We start from the raw sequence: 16,732 nt of genomic DNA, 5'->3' as shown, positions 1-16,732 counted from the left end.
TCCTCACACTTAGGAAATCATAGGTCTAAACTGAAAAACAAAAAAGAAACTACCTCATTGGGTTATCAGAAGAAAAATATGAGAATAAAAGAAGTGGTTTATAAACTTCAACTCCATCCATTTAACAACATTTATTTCATGATATTTATGTGGCAGGTATTATGCTGGGCACTGAACATGTAAAATATATGTACATAAATATACAGACAAAGTCAATATATAATTTCAGGGAAAGAGAAAAATAAGCAACAGAGATGATCAGGATAGGACTAGAATAGAAGAAATCTTGATCTGAACCTGAAAGGAAGACAGAGATTCTAGGAGCCAGAGGAGAGAAGGATGTAATGGATGTAGATCAAAGGGTATACACACATAATAAAAGTATCAAACAGAGATCAACAAATAATAAGCAAGTGCATACATTATATAAGAAGCCTAGAGAGGTAGTCAGGTTGTAAAAGTCTACATATCTTATTCTAGAGTATGAGAGAACCACTATAGTTTCTTTAGCAAAAGAATGACATTTTCCACTCTGTTTTTTAAGATTTTACTTTGGCAGCTATGAAGAAGTTGAATAGTAAGAAGAAGACTTGAGGCAGGGAGACCAATTGGGAGGCTTTTAAATATAGTCCAGAAAAAGGGAAAAAATAAAATGCAAACTTTAGCAAGTGACTGTGGAAGTCAAGAGAAGATGGATTTGAGAGCAGATAGGTGGCTCAGTGGATGGAAAGTCAGGCCCAGAGACAGGAAGCCCTGGGTTCAAATTTAACCTCAGATTTGGTTCAAATCAGATTTTAATTCTAGCTGCATGACTCTGGACAAGTCATTTAACCTCCACTGCCTAGCCCTTATCACTCTTCTGCCTTAGAATTGATACATAATGTTGATTCTAAAATGGGAGATAAGGGTTTGGGGGAGTTTTTTTTTTTTTAAGAATATGGAATGAGTGACATTATTGATGTAAAAACAACTACATTTGGTAATTGATTAGATAATTAAGAATGAGTGAGGAGGAAGAATCAAGGATAGCTAAGGTTGTAAATCCATGTGACTGAAAGAACAGTATTGCCACTGACACAGTGGAATTAGTAAGAAAGGAGGGTTTGAGGGTAAAGAGGATGACTTCTCTTATTAAGCACTTTAAGTTTGAGGTGTCTGGGATATTCAAATGAAGAGAGGCAAAAAGCAGTTGGTGATGCAGTGTGATACAGTGGGATGGGTGCTGAACTTGGAGTCATAGGGCTATAGTTCAAATTTTATTTGTCTTACACTACCTGTGTTACCATAGGAAAGTCAATTAAGCCCTAAGTGGCCTTGGTTTCTTTAACTATATATGTAATGAGATGATTAGTTTAAATGACCTTTTAGTTCTATATCTGTATTATGATACAGGTCTAGAAATCAGAAGAGAGACTAGGACTAGGTAGCCTAGGAGTTTCCTGCTTAAATATTAATTGCATATTAATTGATTAAATTACCAATAAATATGATGAGAGAAGTCCTGAAACAGAATTCTATGCTATACTCACACATATGAGTGGGATATGGATGGCAATATAGCAAAAGAAATTAAGATAGGTAAGAAAAAAAGTAAATAATAGTATCACAAAAATATAACAAGATGAGTATGTCTAGATTAAAGGAATGACCAACAGTTTCAATAAAGGTCAAAAAAGGATGAGAACTGAGAAAACACCAAAGATTTGGCAATTAAGAACTGGAAGTCTTAAAGAGAGTATTTTAGTTGAGTGACGAAATTAAAAGTGAAACTACAAGAAACTGATAAATGAATATAAAAGGAGAAGTGAAGGCAATGAGTATAGAAAGTTGTTTATAGGAATTTGAGTGTGAAAGGAAAAAAGATATTGGTCAATAGCTGGAGAGAACAGAAAGATCAAAAGATTTTTTAAAGTATGAGAGATCTAGGCATCTTTATAAGCCATAGAGAAGTAGCCATTCTGTAAGGAGAGATGAAAATGTGGGAAAAGAGGGCATTATTGAAGGGACAAACTTCTAGAGTATATAGAGATGAGATGAAGGGTGTATATAGAAGGGTTACAGAATTTAAGAGTTGGAAAGGAATTCAGTGTCCATCTACTTCAAACCCATTTACAGAAAGAATTCTTCCTATTATAAATCAAACAGGTGGTCATCAGTAACAGAGAACCCATCACTTCTTAAGGCAGACCATTCCATTTTTAGATAGTTCTAATCTTTAGAAAGATTTTCCTCCTTTTCAGAATTTAAATTGCCTTCTTTGCAACTTCCATTCATTGTTCCTGTTTCTGACTTCTGGGACCAAATGGAATAAATCCAATCTCTATTCCACACGGCAGCCTTTCAAACAATTACACTCACATAGTCTTTTTCTAGTCTAAATGTTCTTCATTTCTTCAACTGATCCTTATATGACATGAACTTAAGGTCCTTAATCTTCCTGTTTGAGTTCCTCTGGGCATTCTTCAGTGTATAAATGTCATTCTTAAATTGTCATGTTTAGAGTTAAACACAATATTCCAGATGAGGTCTGATGAATACAGTTTATGGTTGAATTAACACTTTCTGCATTCTTGAATACTAGACTCTTTTTAATTTAACACAAGACTATATTAACTTTCTTTACTGCTATTGACTCCTGATTGATATTGACCTTGCAGCTTACCAGAATCCTCAAATCAGTAGGATATGTTGAATTTGCCACACATATGGGACATCTGAGTAGAAATGCTTAGCAAGCTGTTAGAGATACTAATGTGGAAGCCATATTCATAGAAATAACACTTAAACCCATGAAAGTTAATGGTATCACCATAAGAGAGCATTAATAGAGAAGGAAAGATGATGATGCCTTTTGCAGAAACAGGGAAGTTGTTAAGAAGGGCATAATAGAGAGAAACAAAAGATAGATTCTGGGGGCATTTGGTCTTTCTAGTCAGAGAGATAAAGAGAAAGACATGTAAAGAGAAAGCACTACAATATGCTAAGAATTGGTATAGTTTACATAGGATACATAATAGTTAGAGGCTAAAATGTGGATGAAAAATTAGTGATGTGATTGGAATGATAAGAATATGAGTCAGTGAAAAAATGGATAGAGATGAAGATGTGAAGTAGGTAGGGATGTGTGAGTCAGTGTATGTTGGGAGTGAATGGAATGGAATGAGGCATGGATCACTGGCTGTAAATATAATCCAATTATAATTTAGCCTCCTTTATTCTTCATGTCACTGAAAATGAAAGAACAGAAGGCGACCATGCAGGGCTGAAAACCATTTTCTGGTTTTGTCCATCTCATGGGCTTCTACAAACAACTAAACTTCAAGTATTGAAACTTCCAGGAATGAGTCATTTTGTATTTTGCTATATTGGGAACCACATAAACAATTTCCAAAGCTTTTATAATTTAGTTGAAGCTATCAAACTTTATACTTCAGAACCTGGGGCCCATTTTTTATATCAGGTCAGAGCATCAGAAAAAGATTTATCAAGAGGAAAATTAATGCCTAACTTCTAAAACATGGGTAAGAAAGAAAAAATATAATACTTCTAGACACAACTAGCTATCACTTGAAGCCTTTGAAATACCCTCCAAGTCTAGAAAAATATATTTTACCTATGGGGTGAAAGAATGGATTTGATTATGGTTGATATTTTAAGAAATAGTGAGACAACACCACAGAAATTAATTACAAATTTAGTTTTATAGTTACCACTCCTGTATCCAGAAAATTATTTTTCCTTTTGCTGGAGTTTCTTATGGAAATTGAGGTCAAGAAGGCTATTTTTATAACACTAAATAGCTGACATGAAGATTATTATATCTTCTCTTCTTACTTTTCTCAAGCACTTGATTTTCTCTAGAATTAGTAAGGAAATGCACAAACCCTTAATAGCCTCTTATAATTTCCCTCTTTGCCATCATCCTTGTTTACCATGAGATGGCTTTTGTAAGAAGAGTGGAGGAGTGGAAAAAAATGTGAATTACTCTTCTTTCTTTAAAGAGATACTAACATCACTTCTGATCAAGCCTTCTTAAGTTCCTCTGGGGGGAAATTTTCATAATTATCTGAATATGGATTATCCTTAAATATAGAACAAATCCTCATAATAAAAATCTATTCAAAAGGGTAGGGGGGCTGACAATGAGTATGCACTGAAAAAATAACATTGATAAGGGCAGCTGGATGGCTCAATGGATAAAGAGCCATGTCTAGAGATGGGAAGTCCTAAATTCAAATCTGACCTTAGATACTTCCTAGCTGTGTGATCCTGGACAAATCATTTAACTCCAATTGCCTATCCTTAAACTGTTCTGTCTTGAAACCAATACTTAATATTGATTCTAATACAGAAGGTAAGAGTTTTTTTTTAAATGCCACTGACTATACACTCTATCAGGTTCTATAAAAGTCAAAGTTAAGAAGGAAGAATTGAAATGGTACTTGTATTAAGACACGGTGAGTATATATCTTACAATTCCTATTAATTCTAAAATCCTCCTTATTCATCACTTACTGACATAATTCTATAAACTGTATACCTTTTATGTAAATGTGCTGACTTTTGTAAAGGGGGAAGAGAAACATAAGACAAGCAAATATAATGGTAATTTTTTATAAAGTTTTTGAAGAGAAATAATTGTAAAAGTAAAAATGCACATTAAATACTGTCCTATGTGCTTTCTACAAAATTGCCATCACTATTCTCTCTTGCTGAACTTGTGATCAACTAAAATTCCTACCGCTTTTTAAAATTAGTTATTTATCAAGCCTGTGCTGCTTCGCTCTTTTTGCACAAATAAATATTTGAACCACAAAATAGGAATTTAAATTTATATTTATCCTTTTTCCATTTCATCTTCTAAGTTTCACCACTGTTGTTCCAAGACAATAAAAAGAGATATTCTCTGAGATATCTTCTTAAAGAAGCAATATTTTTCCACTCAAGCTTACTCTAGGTAATTATTATATGAATTGACACTTCACCTCTATGGAACTCAATTTCCTTGTCTGTAACTTCAGTGAGTAATATTAGAGGATCTCCAGGGTAGCCATGGATACAGTGTCATGCCTAGGGTCATAAAGACTCATCTCATGAGTTCAAATCTGGACTGAGACATTTACTAGCTGTGTGACCCTGGGCAAGTAATTTATCCCTGTTTGCTTCAGTTTTCCCACCTATTAAATTAGCTAGAGAAGGAAAGGGCAAATCACTCTAGTATTTCTGCCAAGTCTTGAAGAGTCACGAAGAATCAGACACAACTGAACAAAACACTAAAATGAAAACTAGATGATCTTCAAAGTTCCTTTTTCCGTTACAAGATTTTTTTTAGTCACAAGATATTATAATTCAATCTAAAGAGCATTAAGAGGAAACCAGTCCTTAATGTATCAGTCCTTTAAGGATTATATTAGAAAATAAGTATTGTTTTATTAGTTTAGGGATAAGAAGTAAAGTAGCTGACTTGAGAAAAGAACTGGAATTTGAAGCAGACATGAGAGAGCATATTAATTTCAACTGCTGACAGTTATAACTATTTTTCTATGTCAATTACTCTCTCTGCAGTTGGGAGTTGGTCTCTGGCAGTTGGCAGAGACACACTCTCAGAGACTATCTCTCAGGGCTGAAGGAGGGAACTTCTTTGCCTCTCTCTGTCTGAGGGAAAGATCTGAAGGAGCTCAGTGTTTTCCTTTCCCAATTTGGGAAACACTATTGAATATCTATTGTGGTTTTTGTAGATTGTTTAACTCTGAGAAGACCAAAGGAAAACCTGGTCTTTGGTTGGGACTCTGAGTGTGTAAAGATTCAGAGTCTTAATTTGATTCTTGTTGAGACTCAACAAGCTAGCCTTTGCTATTTTTTAATTTGAAGGTGAAGTTAAAAATTATAAGGATAATAGCGGTAGTTTTTATTTAGATTGTATAAATTTGGGTTAGTCAGATCAGGCAGGATTAGTGTAGCCTGTGAACCAAAGGAGAAGCAGTTCCTTGTGGAACCTGGGAATTTACTTGGGTGGATTTAGAATCCCTTAGAATTAGAAATCATTAATTGATCCTTATATATTTCACTAAATACTTTGTTTTTATAATAAGAATCTCTTTAGAGTCCTTGCACCTGGCCCTGAAAGGAAGTTCACATTTGAGCTTCACTTCATCACTGAGGATACTTTTAATTACCTCTATCAAAAGTATCTGAAAAGTTTTGAAAAGTTTTGAACCTATTTTGAACAATTTCTCTATCTATATTTGTGTAGCTCGCCATTATTTTTTTATTATTATTTTTACAGTCCCCAGGCTCAAGGTACTTCAGGACCGAGAAAGTATAGGGCTGAAAGTTCTAGAGGCACCCTGAAGCATTTCATCATTTACTTGAATGATGTACTTACTGATATGCCAAAGAATATGTGAACTGGAATCTCAACTTTGATAATATAATCACATATAATTTCTGTTAAAATTTCAGGAGCCCTGAATGACTCAATAACTGGAGGTATTTATGGCTGAGCCATGTTTGTTCAATTATTTAGATATATACCATCATAGTGTGGTGCTTACATTAGAAAAATGAATGCTAAGGATCTGTATAGGAGTAAAAAATATCAATAGCATCTGGATTCACTTTTTTCAGTCAGTGTACCTGGCTTTTGATAATTTTGCTTTTCCCTGAGCTACTATATGAACAACACAGTTCAAGCAGCACTTTCAAATACATACTCATTTCCTCACTCAACTGTTGACGTGTCTTGGAAAACAGAGCATTAAGATTTGAAATAATCTGCTGATATCATCGATTTTCTGCAGGGAAAGGGGGCACCTCCCTCAGTGCTTATTACTAAGGATATCTGTGTGGAAACAGGATCTTTGTTGCTTAGGAATTTGTTGGCTCCTACTGATTGTTTCCCGCTCTATTTGAAATCGTAAACTTCTGTCTGCCTGAGATATCACTAGCATCTTCATAGCTATGAACTGTCAGGCTACATAAAAGCAGTTAGGACGTGAAATATCTAATGACAGATTTTTAAGAAGGATTTTTTTTTTCTTTTTGGTCTGTGTGCATGTTGTGTGTTTAAACTGCAAACTTTCATGAGATGGGCGGGGTATCAGCCAAGTGACATTTTTTTTTAATCCTAGATTCCTTCCTCCTTAATAATCTTATAAGATTATTTAGCCTTTCAAAGGATTTTTTAAAAGTCTTTCAAAATGTTTAGTGATGATATTTTCTTTTCTTGTATCACTATCACTTCTTAATGATTCCTAAGTACCTTAAGACTTGATAGAACTTTCCTTTGTAACAAAATAGTACAGGCAAGCAAGACAAATCAACATACTATCCATGACTGAAAAATGCATGCCTCATTCCATACCCACTGTCTACAACCCCTCCTGAGAGCTGAGAGGTATACTTCATCATCAAATCCTTTGAAGCTATGATTGGTCAATTAGTTGATGGTAGTTCCAAAGTCTTTCAGTGTTGTTTTCCTTTGCAATATTGTGGTAAGCATTTAAGTTTTTCCTCTTGATACAGATGGTTTCACCTGCCTTCAGAGATAACTGTTGCGATTAGTCATTGTTTAAAGTTATATTTTTTTGCCTATAGACAGAAAGTTGCTTTCTGGCAATGAATCAAGAGTTTATTAAAGTGAGAGAAAGTTTATTTACTAATTTATTAACCCTCGGGCATTTCAATAAACATTAACTAACAAGTCAACACCACAACTCTACAACTTCATATGGTTATTTAAAACTTCAGAGTCTATTGATTTATGAGTTTATCTTTTTCAATGTAATGTCTCTTTTTATAGCAAGTCAGAGCACTGAAGGTTCTACTATATAGTCAATTCATATGGCATCATCGGTCAAATGATTACCAAGCAGTAAAGATCATACATGAGACTAAACTTGAAGGTTTAGGTTAGTCAACAAATCATTATGAATTTACTATGGGTCAGGTATTCTAAGCTTGAAGATACAAACACCAAAAGGAAAGATGGTCCCTGCCTTCAGGAGCTTACAATCTATTGTGGGGAGGAACACAGAAAAAGAAGATGATAAGGGTGGAGGAGAAAATGAAGATACTGGACTTGAAGTAATGATGGAAAAGACCAAATTAGTGCTCCAAAGAGGAAATGAAGAGATGACTGCCTTCCTTAAATGGGTCATTGCTTGAAATTAAATTAGTTGAGTTGACAGGAGGGTAAATGGGCATGAGGGCATGATGGAGAATTTCAGAAGAGTGCTTCCAGGTGGGATTGCATATTGCAATATTAGGTTGCATATTGGTAGGTCTCTTGATTTTAAAAAGGACCTTAGATATTACCGAGTCCAAAACCTTTAATTTATAAATGATGTAATGATGGGAAGCAGTATTAGCAAAATCAAATAGATAGTAGTAGAATTGGAATTAGAACCTGATCTTGAGATTCTCAGTCCAGTGATCTTCATAATAATACATCAGGCAATCTCACCTTTAAACCACTCTACCAATAAAGGTCTACAAAACCAAAAGTGAAGTAGAGACTTGGTTATTATGTAATTAATGTAATGTAATCAGTAGAGATCAATAGCTGATTTAAGGTTTGAGCACCAAAATTCCTTTTGGGGGCTAAATTATGGAAAGATCACCACCTACAGTGATTAAATTAGGAAGATTGTTCCCAATTGTTTATATTTGTGTAATATTCTTCAACAATACTATTTTTCAAAACTTGGTATAGATTAAATGTTTGTCATTTTCAGGTTATTTAATATGATATGCGACTATATGTTATAGTACAATAACAAAAGCACAGGGTTTGACACTTATCTCTTCCACTTCCGAATCTGTATAACTTTAGACAAATCATTTCAACTCTCTAAACTTCAGGTTTTTTAACCTGAAAGATGAAAAAGTTGGATTAGATTATCTCTAAAGGCCCTTCCATGATATTTTATGAGGAGAAGAAAACTTTTGTAACCTTATTATAGGTGTGAGTTTTATATAGACATATATTTCTATGTATTATCTAACACATATACACATAAGCCATATGAAACATATGTGTCTATATATTATATATAGCAAAATAAGCTTTTTCTATGGTGCCTTTTGGCTTAAATAAAAAACACACCTGTAAGTATAACTTTAGTGATACACAGTATATACGTATATACTGGATAATATTTAGGTGACTTAAAAAGTCTACTTAAATGGTGACTTGCAAATTTTAAAAGTTGTTTAAAATTCACTACGTAATATGACTGAAATGGATGTATGACATGAATAATAAACATCATGCCATGAAGAGAACCAAATCAATTAATTTTCACAGTTATGCATATGGGGTGAATTCTAAACAAAACTAGAACTAGAGATAATTATAACAGCTAAAACAAAACTTCAATTTCATGAAATAGAAAAAATTTTATGAACAAAATTAATGTAATCAGGACATGAAAGCCGGCAATCAATTAAAGAGGGAAATCTTTATATTAAGAACTTCTGATCAATGTCTAATAGAAATAGGCAAAACTCTTGCTCAAAGGATATGAACACAGTTCTCAAAAGAATTGCAAATTACTAATAACCTCATAAAATAATGCTTCAACTCACTAATAATCGGAGAAACACACATCAAAACAATGATGAGGCTCGACCTCACACCCAGCAAAATTAACAAAGATGACAAACACTGAGAATGATCATTATTGGAGTTATTATAGAAAGATGGATCCACTAATGGATTGTGGAGCTATGAATTGCTACAATAATTGTGGATAACAATTTGGAATTATGTGAAGGCAGTGATTCTTTGACCAGAATATTCTGTTGCATTATATTCCCTGTAGGATTAATGACCAAAAAGGCACCATATATATCAAAATATTTATAGCAGAACTTTTTGTATTGACAAAGAATTGAAAACAAACTTAATGCCTACTGTTTGGCAGATTAGCTAAATAAGTACTTAAATATAATGGAATATAATTTACTGTCAGAATTGAAAATGTTATAGACACAGAGAAGCATGAGAAGTTTTATGAGTTGATACAAAGTAACTAAAAATAGCAATGAAAACTATCTCTGTTCAACAATTTTAGTCCCCCCCAAAATAAATGAGAATTTTTTTCTCTTTCTCTGTATGGACTGTACAAAAACAAAGGAAATTCCAAAATTTGATTTTTTTAATAGTTTTTGAAAAAAACAATATTAGAGGTCATTTACCAAGTCAAAGACTGTAAAGGATCCTTGGTTTCCTGAGCTTTAATCTATGCCTCATTGTATTTATTCAAATGAAAAGCTAGTGAAAAATTGTAAAGAAATGTGTTTATAACTAAAATGAAAACAAGTCCAGGGTTTTGTTATAAAGGAAACTGGCATGATAAAAACAATTCTTAACAGTTCTTCCATTTAAGTATGGTCAAAACAATTTGTCATTTTGAGAAATCATAGCATATAATTAATGTGTTGTTTAACAGCTCAATCTCTATCAATTATGACAGATGTTAAACTCTTCTTTATTGAGAAAGAAAAATCCAGAAGTATAGAGCTATAAAAATTCAACACATCTTTAATTCTCTGTCCTTTTTAAAAGTTCTGTCCCTTCCCTGACAGGGAGTCAGTAACTGAATGAATGCCTTTCTCATAAACGAGAGAAAAAGGCATATGCAAAAAAATCTCCTGAAGGTTTGCTTGTGCTTGGGAGCCATTAAACAATGCTGGGGAAGTTTTCCAACTAAGTAGCTGAAACTCCTAAAATTCTCTGTGCTCTGTCGTTTGGAAAAAGTATTTACCCAGCAAATAAAAATGAGACTTTTTTCATGTGAAAGAGCCATTTCAGGAGATTTTCTCTTTGTGTCTTTCAAAGCATCAATAAGCATATATAAAAGATGACCATGACATACAGACTTTAAATACATCCCTGGCATAAACGTCCCAGAAATTCCAAGCAAAATATACATGTCCATAATGAAAATTTAGCTTTAAAATGATAAGTTAATCTATCCAGAAAATTATAATTACTTAAAGGATAAAAAATTATATATGAAAGAATAATGCAATTTGTGCTTATTGACAAAACCCAGATCATATATACTCATAATTTAGTTTTAAATATCAAAATGTTCTTGTCATTAATTAGCACATAATTTAGAATTATCTGTCTACAGTGAACTCAATTTCATAGGAGAAAATAATCTTTCCTCAAGAATCAAAAACTTCCAACAAGAATAACATAATTTTAAAAACCTTTGGAACATGCTAAAATTACTATGATTTTAATAATAACTCTCCCACATCAAGGTATTGCATGAATGTCACTAACAGAAATATTAAGAACCAAAGAATAGCATGGATCAAAAGCTCCCTTCAATAAAATAAAAATGAGTATATCAGGTTTTCAGGCATTCAACCATAAAAATATGAGCTAAATACATCACGAATGCTAGTTAATGAAGAGAAATTCTAAGGAAACATAAACACTTAGAAATTACATGGCCACGGTCATTCATCTGAGAAGGAAGATTTTTTCAAAAGAAAGAAAAGGGTTATCAGGCAGCAGAGAGCATGCTGATAAAGAGAGAGATGCAAGGTGACCAAAATATCACTCCCAAGCTTACTTCGCTTGAATCATTGCTTAAAGTTTGAAAAATGTACATCACAAAAGGTAAACATATTGACAGAAGGAAATCCCCCACTTACCTGAATGATGAATACAAATAACATATAAGGTAAGGAAGACCAGAAGAGGATGCAGTTTCCATTTCCAATGACAGCTCCACATTCGACTTGTGTAAAACATCCTACATTGGGAGAAAGCCACCAGTAGGATATTTAATTATAACAATAATCATGAAACTGTTTTCAACAGAAGTTTGTGAAATAGAACTTTCTCAATCTTGTTTCTAATAAAAAGTTAGGTTCTGATAAAGGTCTCATTTTTGTCTTCTATTTGCTCACTGCCCAAAAGAAAAGAAGATCTATGTATTCTATTTGCCCCGGGGCTCCCGCTTCTAAATTATGTCCAGCAGCATTGAACTGGTCTTTCTCCAACAGGAAACAATATACATTTTTTCCGCATGAAGAAGCTGGACTATATCAAGATAACATAAGTAAAAATCACTCTAATAATAAACAGCTAGTGGTTTTTTTTCCCCTTAAAGTAACAGTATATAACTGACTAACTTGGAAGATATGTATGTTATCCTCACTTGTCATTTAGATTTTCCATCTTAGAACTACTTATAAATGAGAATTATTTTAAAGAATTTTTTTTTATTTTACAAAATCCAGTGCTTTTGTATATTGCCTCTTTTCCCTCAAATAGATCCTGGGTAAACACCCCCCCAAATATAAGTTTCTTCCAAAAATATATAATAACAAATAAAACTTTGAAAGCAATAGATTGTGCTGCATAAAAATTATAAAAGAAACCTTATAGAGATGCATACAATACAGTAGTGTCCATTTTTAAAGCTACTGTACTTTAAAAATTACATAATACACAAATGTTTAATCTTAAATGAAAATTACACTTAGCAACTATTTCCATTTAAACATTTAAGTCATTTATCACCTCCACACAAGCTTATACAAGGTTTCTCAAAAGTCTTAGTGCAATTTTAAGCTTTAATAGCTTGAATAGCTACTGAATAGCTTCTTAATGGGATTATCCCCATTTTATAAAGAGGAAACTGAAACTAGGAGTGATTAAGTGCCTTGCTTAGTAACACAAAGCTAGTAGGTTTTTGATGCAGAACTTGGAACTTGCATCTTCCTGACTCCAAGTCCAGCACTTTATATACTATAGCACTTAGATGACCATCTATTACATCTGTAAAAACACAAGATGCAGAGAGGTAAAAAATTTGCCTGTAATAACATAAATAGAAAGGACGTGGGCCAAGATTCTAACTCAGGTCTTCTGACTGTAAGACCAGGCTTCTTTTCATCATAGTCCCCTGCCTCTTATGCTAGCAAAGCCAAGCCACTATCAAAACAACAGCCACTAACAACACTACGCTAAAGTGCATGCACTTTTTAACAGGAGACCACTAGACATATAACTTATGTATAATTCTAACAAGCAAAATATCTGGTTTCTTAATAAACAATACAATAAGGGACCTTGAAAGCAGAAAACTAGATGGGGCTTAAGAAACTAGCAGAAAATGCATAGCTTAAGAAGCAGCAACTAAAATGCTAATAACAAGAAGAGTTATATTATATATATATATATATATATATGTGTGTGTGTGTGTGTGTGCACATATATGCAAAAAAGCAAGGAGAACTCAAAGAACACAACAATGTAGAAAATCAACTCAAACACAAGTCAATAACCTAAGATAATATAACTTCATGATAGACCAATACTAAAAAAAGGTATTATCGACATTGAACCACCAAGGGAAGAACAAATTATGTTAGCTTTCTTGTTTAAGAAAATGGTGAAGACTGTGATTCATTGTAGAAAGATTACCTTGAACCTTTGAGCTAGGTTGGAAAATCCACTTACTAAGAATACTTCCAATAATTTTAGGCAAATGTTGTCATACACATATACATACAAACATATATGTGTATTACATATATGTAATACACACACACAATTTCTCATCCAATCATACAACAAAAGAACTGAGAAGAAGATGGAACTTTCAAGATCAGTGAACCCAACCTCTTACTTTCCAGATGGAGTAATTGAGAGATAGAGCAATGAAGACACCTGTCTTAGATCATGTGGAAGTGGCAGACTTAAGATCTGAACCTAAGTCTATGACACCAAATCCAAAGCTTTTTAAACTATTGTATCATCATGTAAAATACTTCTGGGGGGTCATAATAACAACAAACATTTTATATAGCAATATTAAGATTGGCAAAGCTCTTTATATGTATCATCTCATTTGATCATCACAATTCTATAAGGTAGATCATTATCTTCATTTTACAGTTGAAGAAGGAATCTTTTCCCAAAGGCCTCACTGACATAACAAAAATAACAAGATTTGCTAACTCCTGATTGTAAGGCTCTTTACTCAGAAGTAAATAGCCTCTTTACCCTCTGATCCCCTCTATCCAAACCCACATCTTAACTGAGGCTTACAGAAGGGATTTATCAAAAGGCAATTTCCTTTTTTAGAGTGGTGGCCTGTTACAGAAGACACAAAGATGGTATTAGAACCAGAAAGATTTGAGTTAAAGACCCACCTCTGACACACATTGGCTTTGTAACCATTAATCAGAAAGGCACTTAATCTCTCCATATTCCGGTAACTCTCTAAGACTATAAGTTGCTAAAAAGGTGCTGACCTGCTTTCATAGGAGTAGTTTCTTTATCTGGGAGTTCTCCAAACCAATAAAATTACAGGTCTGGTTCCTATTCTAAATGCCAATTTTTAAACACAATTGAACATATGCTGGTAAGATTTAAAATGACAGCTTACATTTAAGGTTTGCAAGTTCCTTTTCTCACAATAATCCTACGGGCAATTAGTGCCAACATTATTACCATCATTCTTGTTTTATTCAAGAGGAAACTCAAATTCTGAAGCTCTCCTATACTCCCTTAAGTTAATAAGTGTCTGATTGGAGGTCCAAAAACAGGTCCCTTGATTGTAAGCACAGTGCTCTCCATTCATCTCCAAGATGACTAAAGAATCTAAAAAGTGATCTTCCCTTTATTTCATGTATAATGAATCTTTCAACAAACTGAAAAAATGTAAAAGAAAAATAAAAGACTTTTCATCCTTTTTGACCATCCTCTGTCCCCTAATGAAAAGAATAGAAAATGTTTATATGTTATAGGTTAGGCTTACTTTCTCAAATTTTTAAGAATAAAGAAGGATTCTTATTCACCAAACTAAAAATTTAAAAGATCAAACGTCATCTTGCCATCCTATCCATCTAGTTAACCTGGACAGGAATGTACAAAGGTCTAAAATATCCATGTGACAGTTATCATTTACAAAAGTCTTAATATACCTGATGTGTAATAAGTCCCAAACCAACATATTTCAATGTTATTGATTTGAAATTTCTTTGTATGTGGATTCACTACACAGATGGAGGTAACCATCTTTCCACAGGATATCCACTAGAATCCATTAGATTGTGTATTATGTTCAAGAATTTCAATGCCCCCCCAAAATTATCACCTAATTATCAACCAATGATCATCAATTAGCAACCAATTAGATAAAGTTTTTAGTTTCATCCTTAGATGAGTACCAGGAGAACATTCAATATCTTTCCAGCTTAGTAACTCCTACCAGAGCTTGGAATTCTCTCAGTGTGAAACAGCTCTTCCACTTATGTATGCTATGTATGCATAGGAAAACCACTTAATTCTTTTAGGACTTCACTTTTGCAGTTTTTAAAACAGCAATGTTGAAATAGATAACTCCTTTCCTCTAAAATTAGGACAGCTAGATGGCCCAGTTGATTGAGTATGGGGCTTGAAATCTACAGGACTTATTTTCTCTGAGTCCAAATATGACCTCAGACACTTATTTACTGTGTAATCTTAGGAAAAATACAACCCTGTTTGCCTCAGTTTCCTCATTTATAAAGAGGACTGGAGAAGGAAATGGCAAACTACTCCAATATATTTACCAAGAAAACCCCAAATGGGGTGATGAACTGAAACAACTGAACAAGTACAACAATATGGCTTGAAAGCCATGATTACGCAATCTATAATCCTGGAGATTTTAAATCTGCCTGAAGCATTCTGCTGGCATAATCTTGGAAATCAATCCATTCCAGGATAACACATTAGATTAATGACCTCACACTGCTAATGCACTTACCCCTAAACAGACTGATACTTTGGGTAACACTTATCTTTGAGACCTTAGCTGCTAGAGAGACAGTTTGTTCTATAAGACTTCATAGTATTACTTAAGAATAAAACTTAAAGGAAAAATTAAAATTATGTGCTATCAGCACTATTAAATTTTTATCATATCTGAATCATTCATATGATTCTTTCTGTTTTTTATATGGCCCCAAATGATTGGATATCCAGCTATATATTCATAAGTAAAAATAGAAACTATGGCTCTTTCTAAATAAAACATCAGTATGGCAGTTGACTTTTTATTTAATCTAAATTCTGAGTAAAGCTTGAGGAATTGATTTTTCCATCACATATGTATATTTTATTAGTAAACTATTAATAATAGGATTTTAAATGGTTAATAGTGTGCTTTTAGAGGACCTGATTTACTTTGAAACTATTCAAAGAACTATAGGGACATAGCCAGTTGGGTACTAAAACCATCAATTCTATTTAGCCCAAAGCTAATACAAATTCCCATAATGCAAGAGACAAAAGCCTCATTCATTATTCACAGTGGACAAGTATAATGTCATGTAATTTATATAAAACATAAATGGGCTTGTAGCTTCACATGGTTTTAAACCAATTATGTGTCAGCCTTACTAAAGCTAAATTTTTTAACTCTTTTGTCTACCTAAATATTCAGAAAGCAGAATGTGAGTGTAACAAATATGCTGTTTGAAAAGTTTGTAGGAAAAAAAATTAACACTTCATGGACCCAAAGGATATATTAAAACAGAAACATTAGAAGATATTATGGTTCTTCCCAAAATCAACATGTGTCTCAAGTCATATTGATTTTGACCTTGGAAGATTAGTCATGATTTTTAAAAAACATATTTGAAATATCTAAAAAGATATCAGAACAATCTCATCTATTCCATGTAACTCACAAAAGAAACAATTAAATTT

At 33.2% G+C, this 16,732-nt stretch overlaps 1 protein-coding gene across 4 annotated transcripts in view; it reads right to left on the bottom strand.

The window, feature by feature from the left end:
• ADGRG6 (adhesion G protein-coupled receptor G6) overlaps window positions 1–16,732 on the bottom strand; it is a 197,876-nt gene that overhangs the window by 178,564 nt on the left and 2,580 nt on the right. For all 4 annotated transcript variants that reach the window (XM_007484642.3, XM_016428924.2, XM_007484639.3 and 1 more), the window contains exon 2: window positions 11,677–11,777. In XM_007484642.3, coding sequence (XP_007484704.2) covers window positions 11,677–11,777 — 101 coding nt within the window. The remainder of the gene's footprint in view (window positions 1–11,676; window positions 11,778–16,732) is intronic.

This window comes from Monodelphis domestica, chromosome 2 (genome assembly GCF_027887165.1).
Source record: "Monodelphis domestica isolate mMonDom1 chromosome 2, mMonDom1.pri, whole genome shotgun sequence".
In the NCBI taxonomy this organism is placed as follows: Eukaryota; Metazoa; Chordata; class Mammalia; order Didelphimorphia; family Didelphidae; genus Monodelphis; species Monodelphis domestica.
The sequence above is the reverse complement of the archived record's forward strand: the minus strand, read 5'-3'. Positions and strand labels throughout refer to the sequence as shown.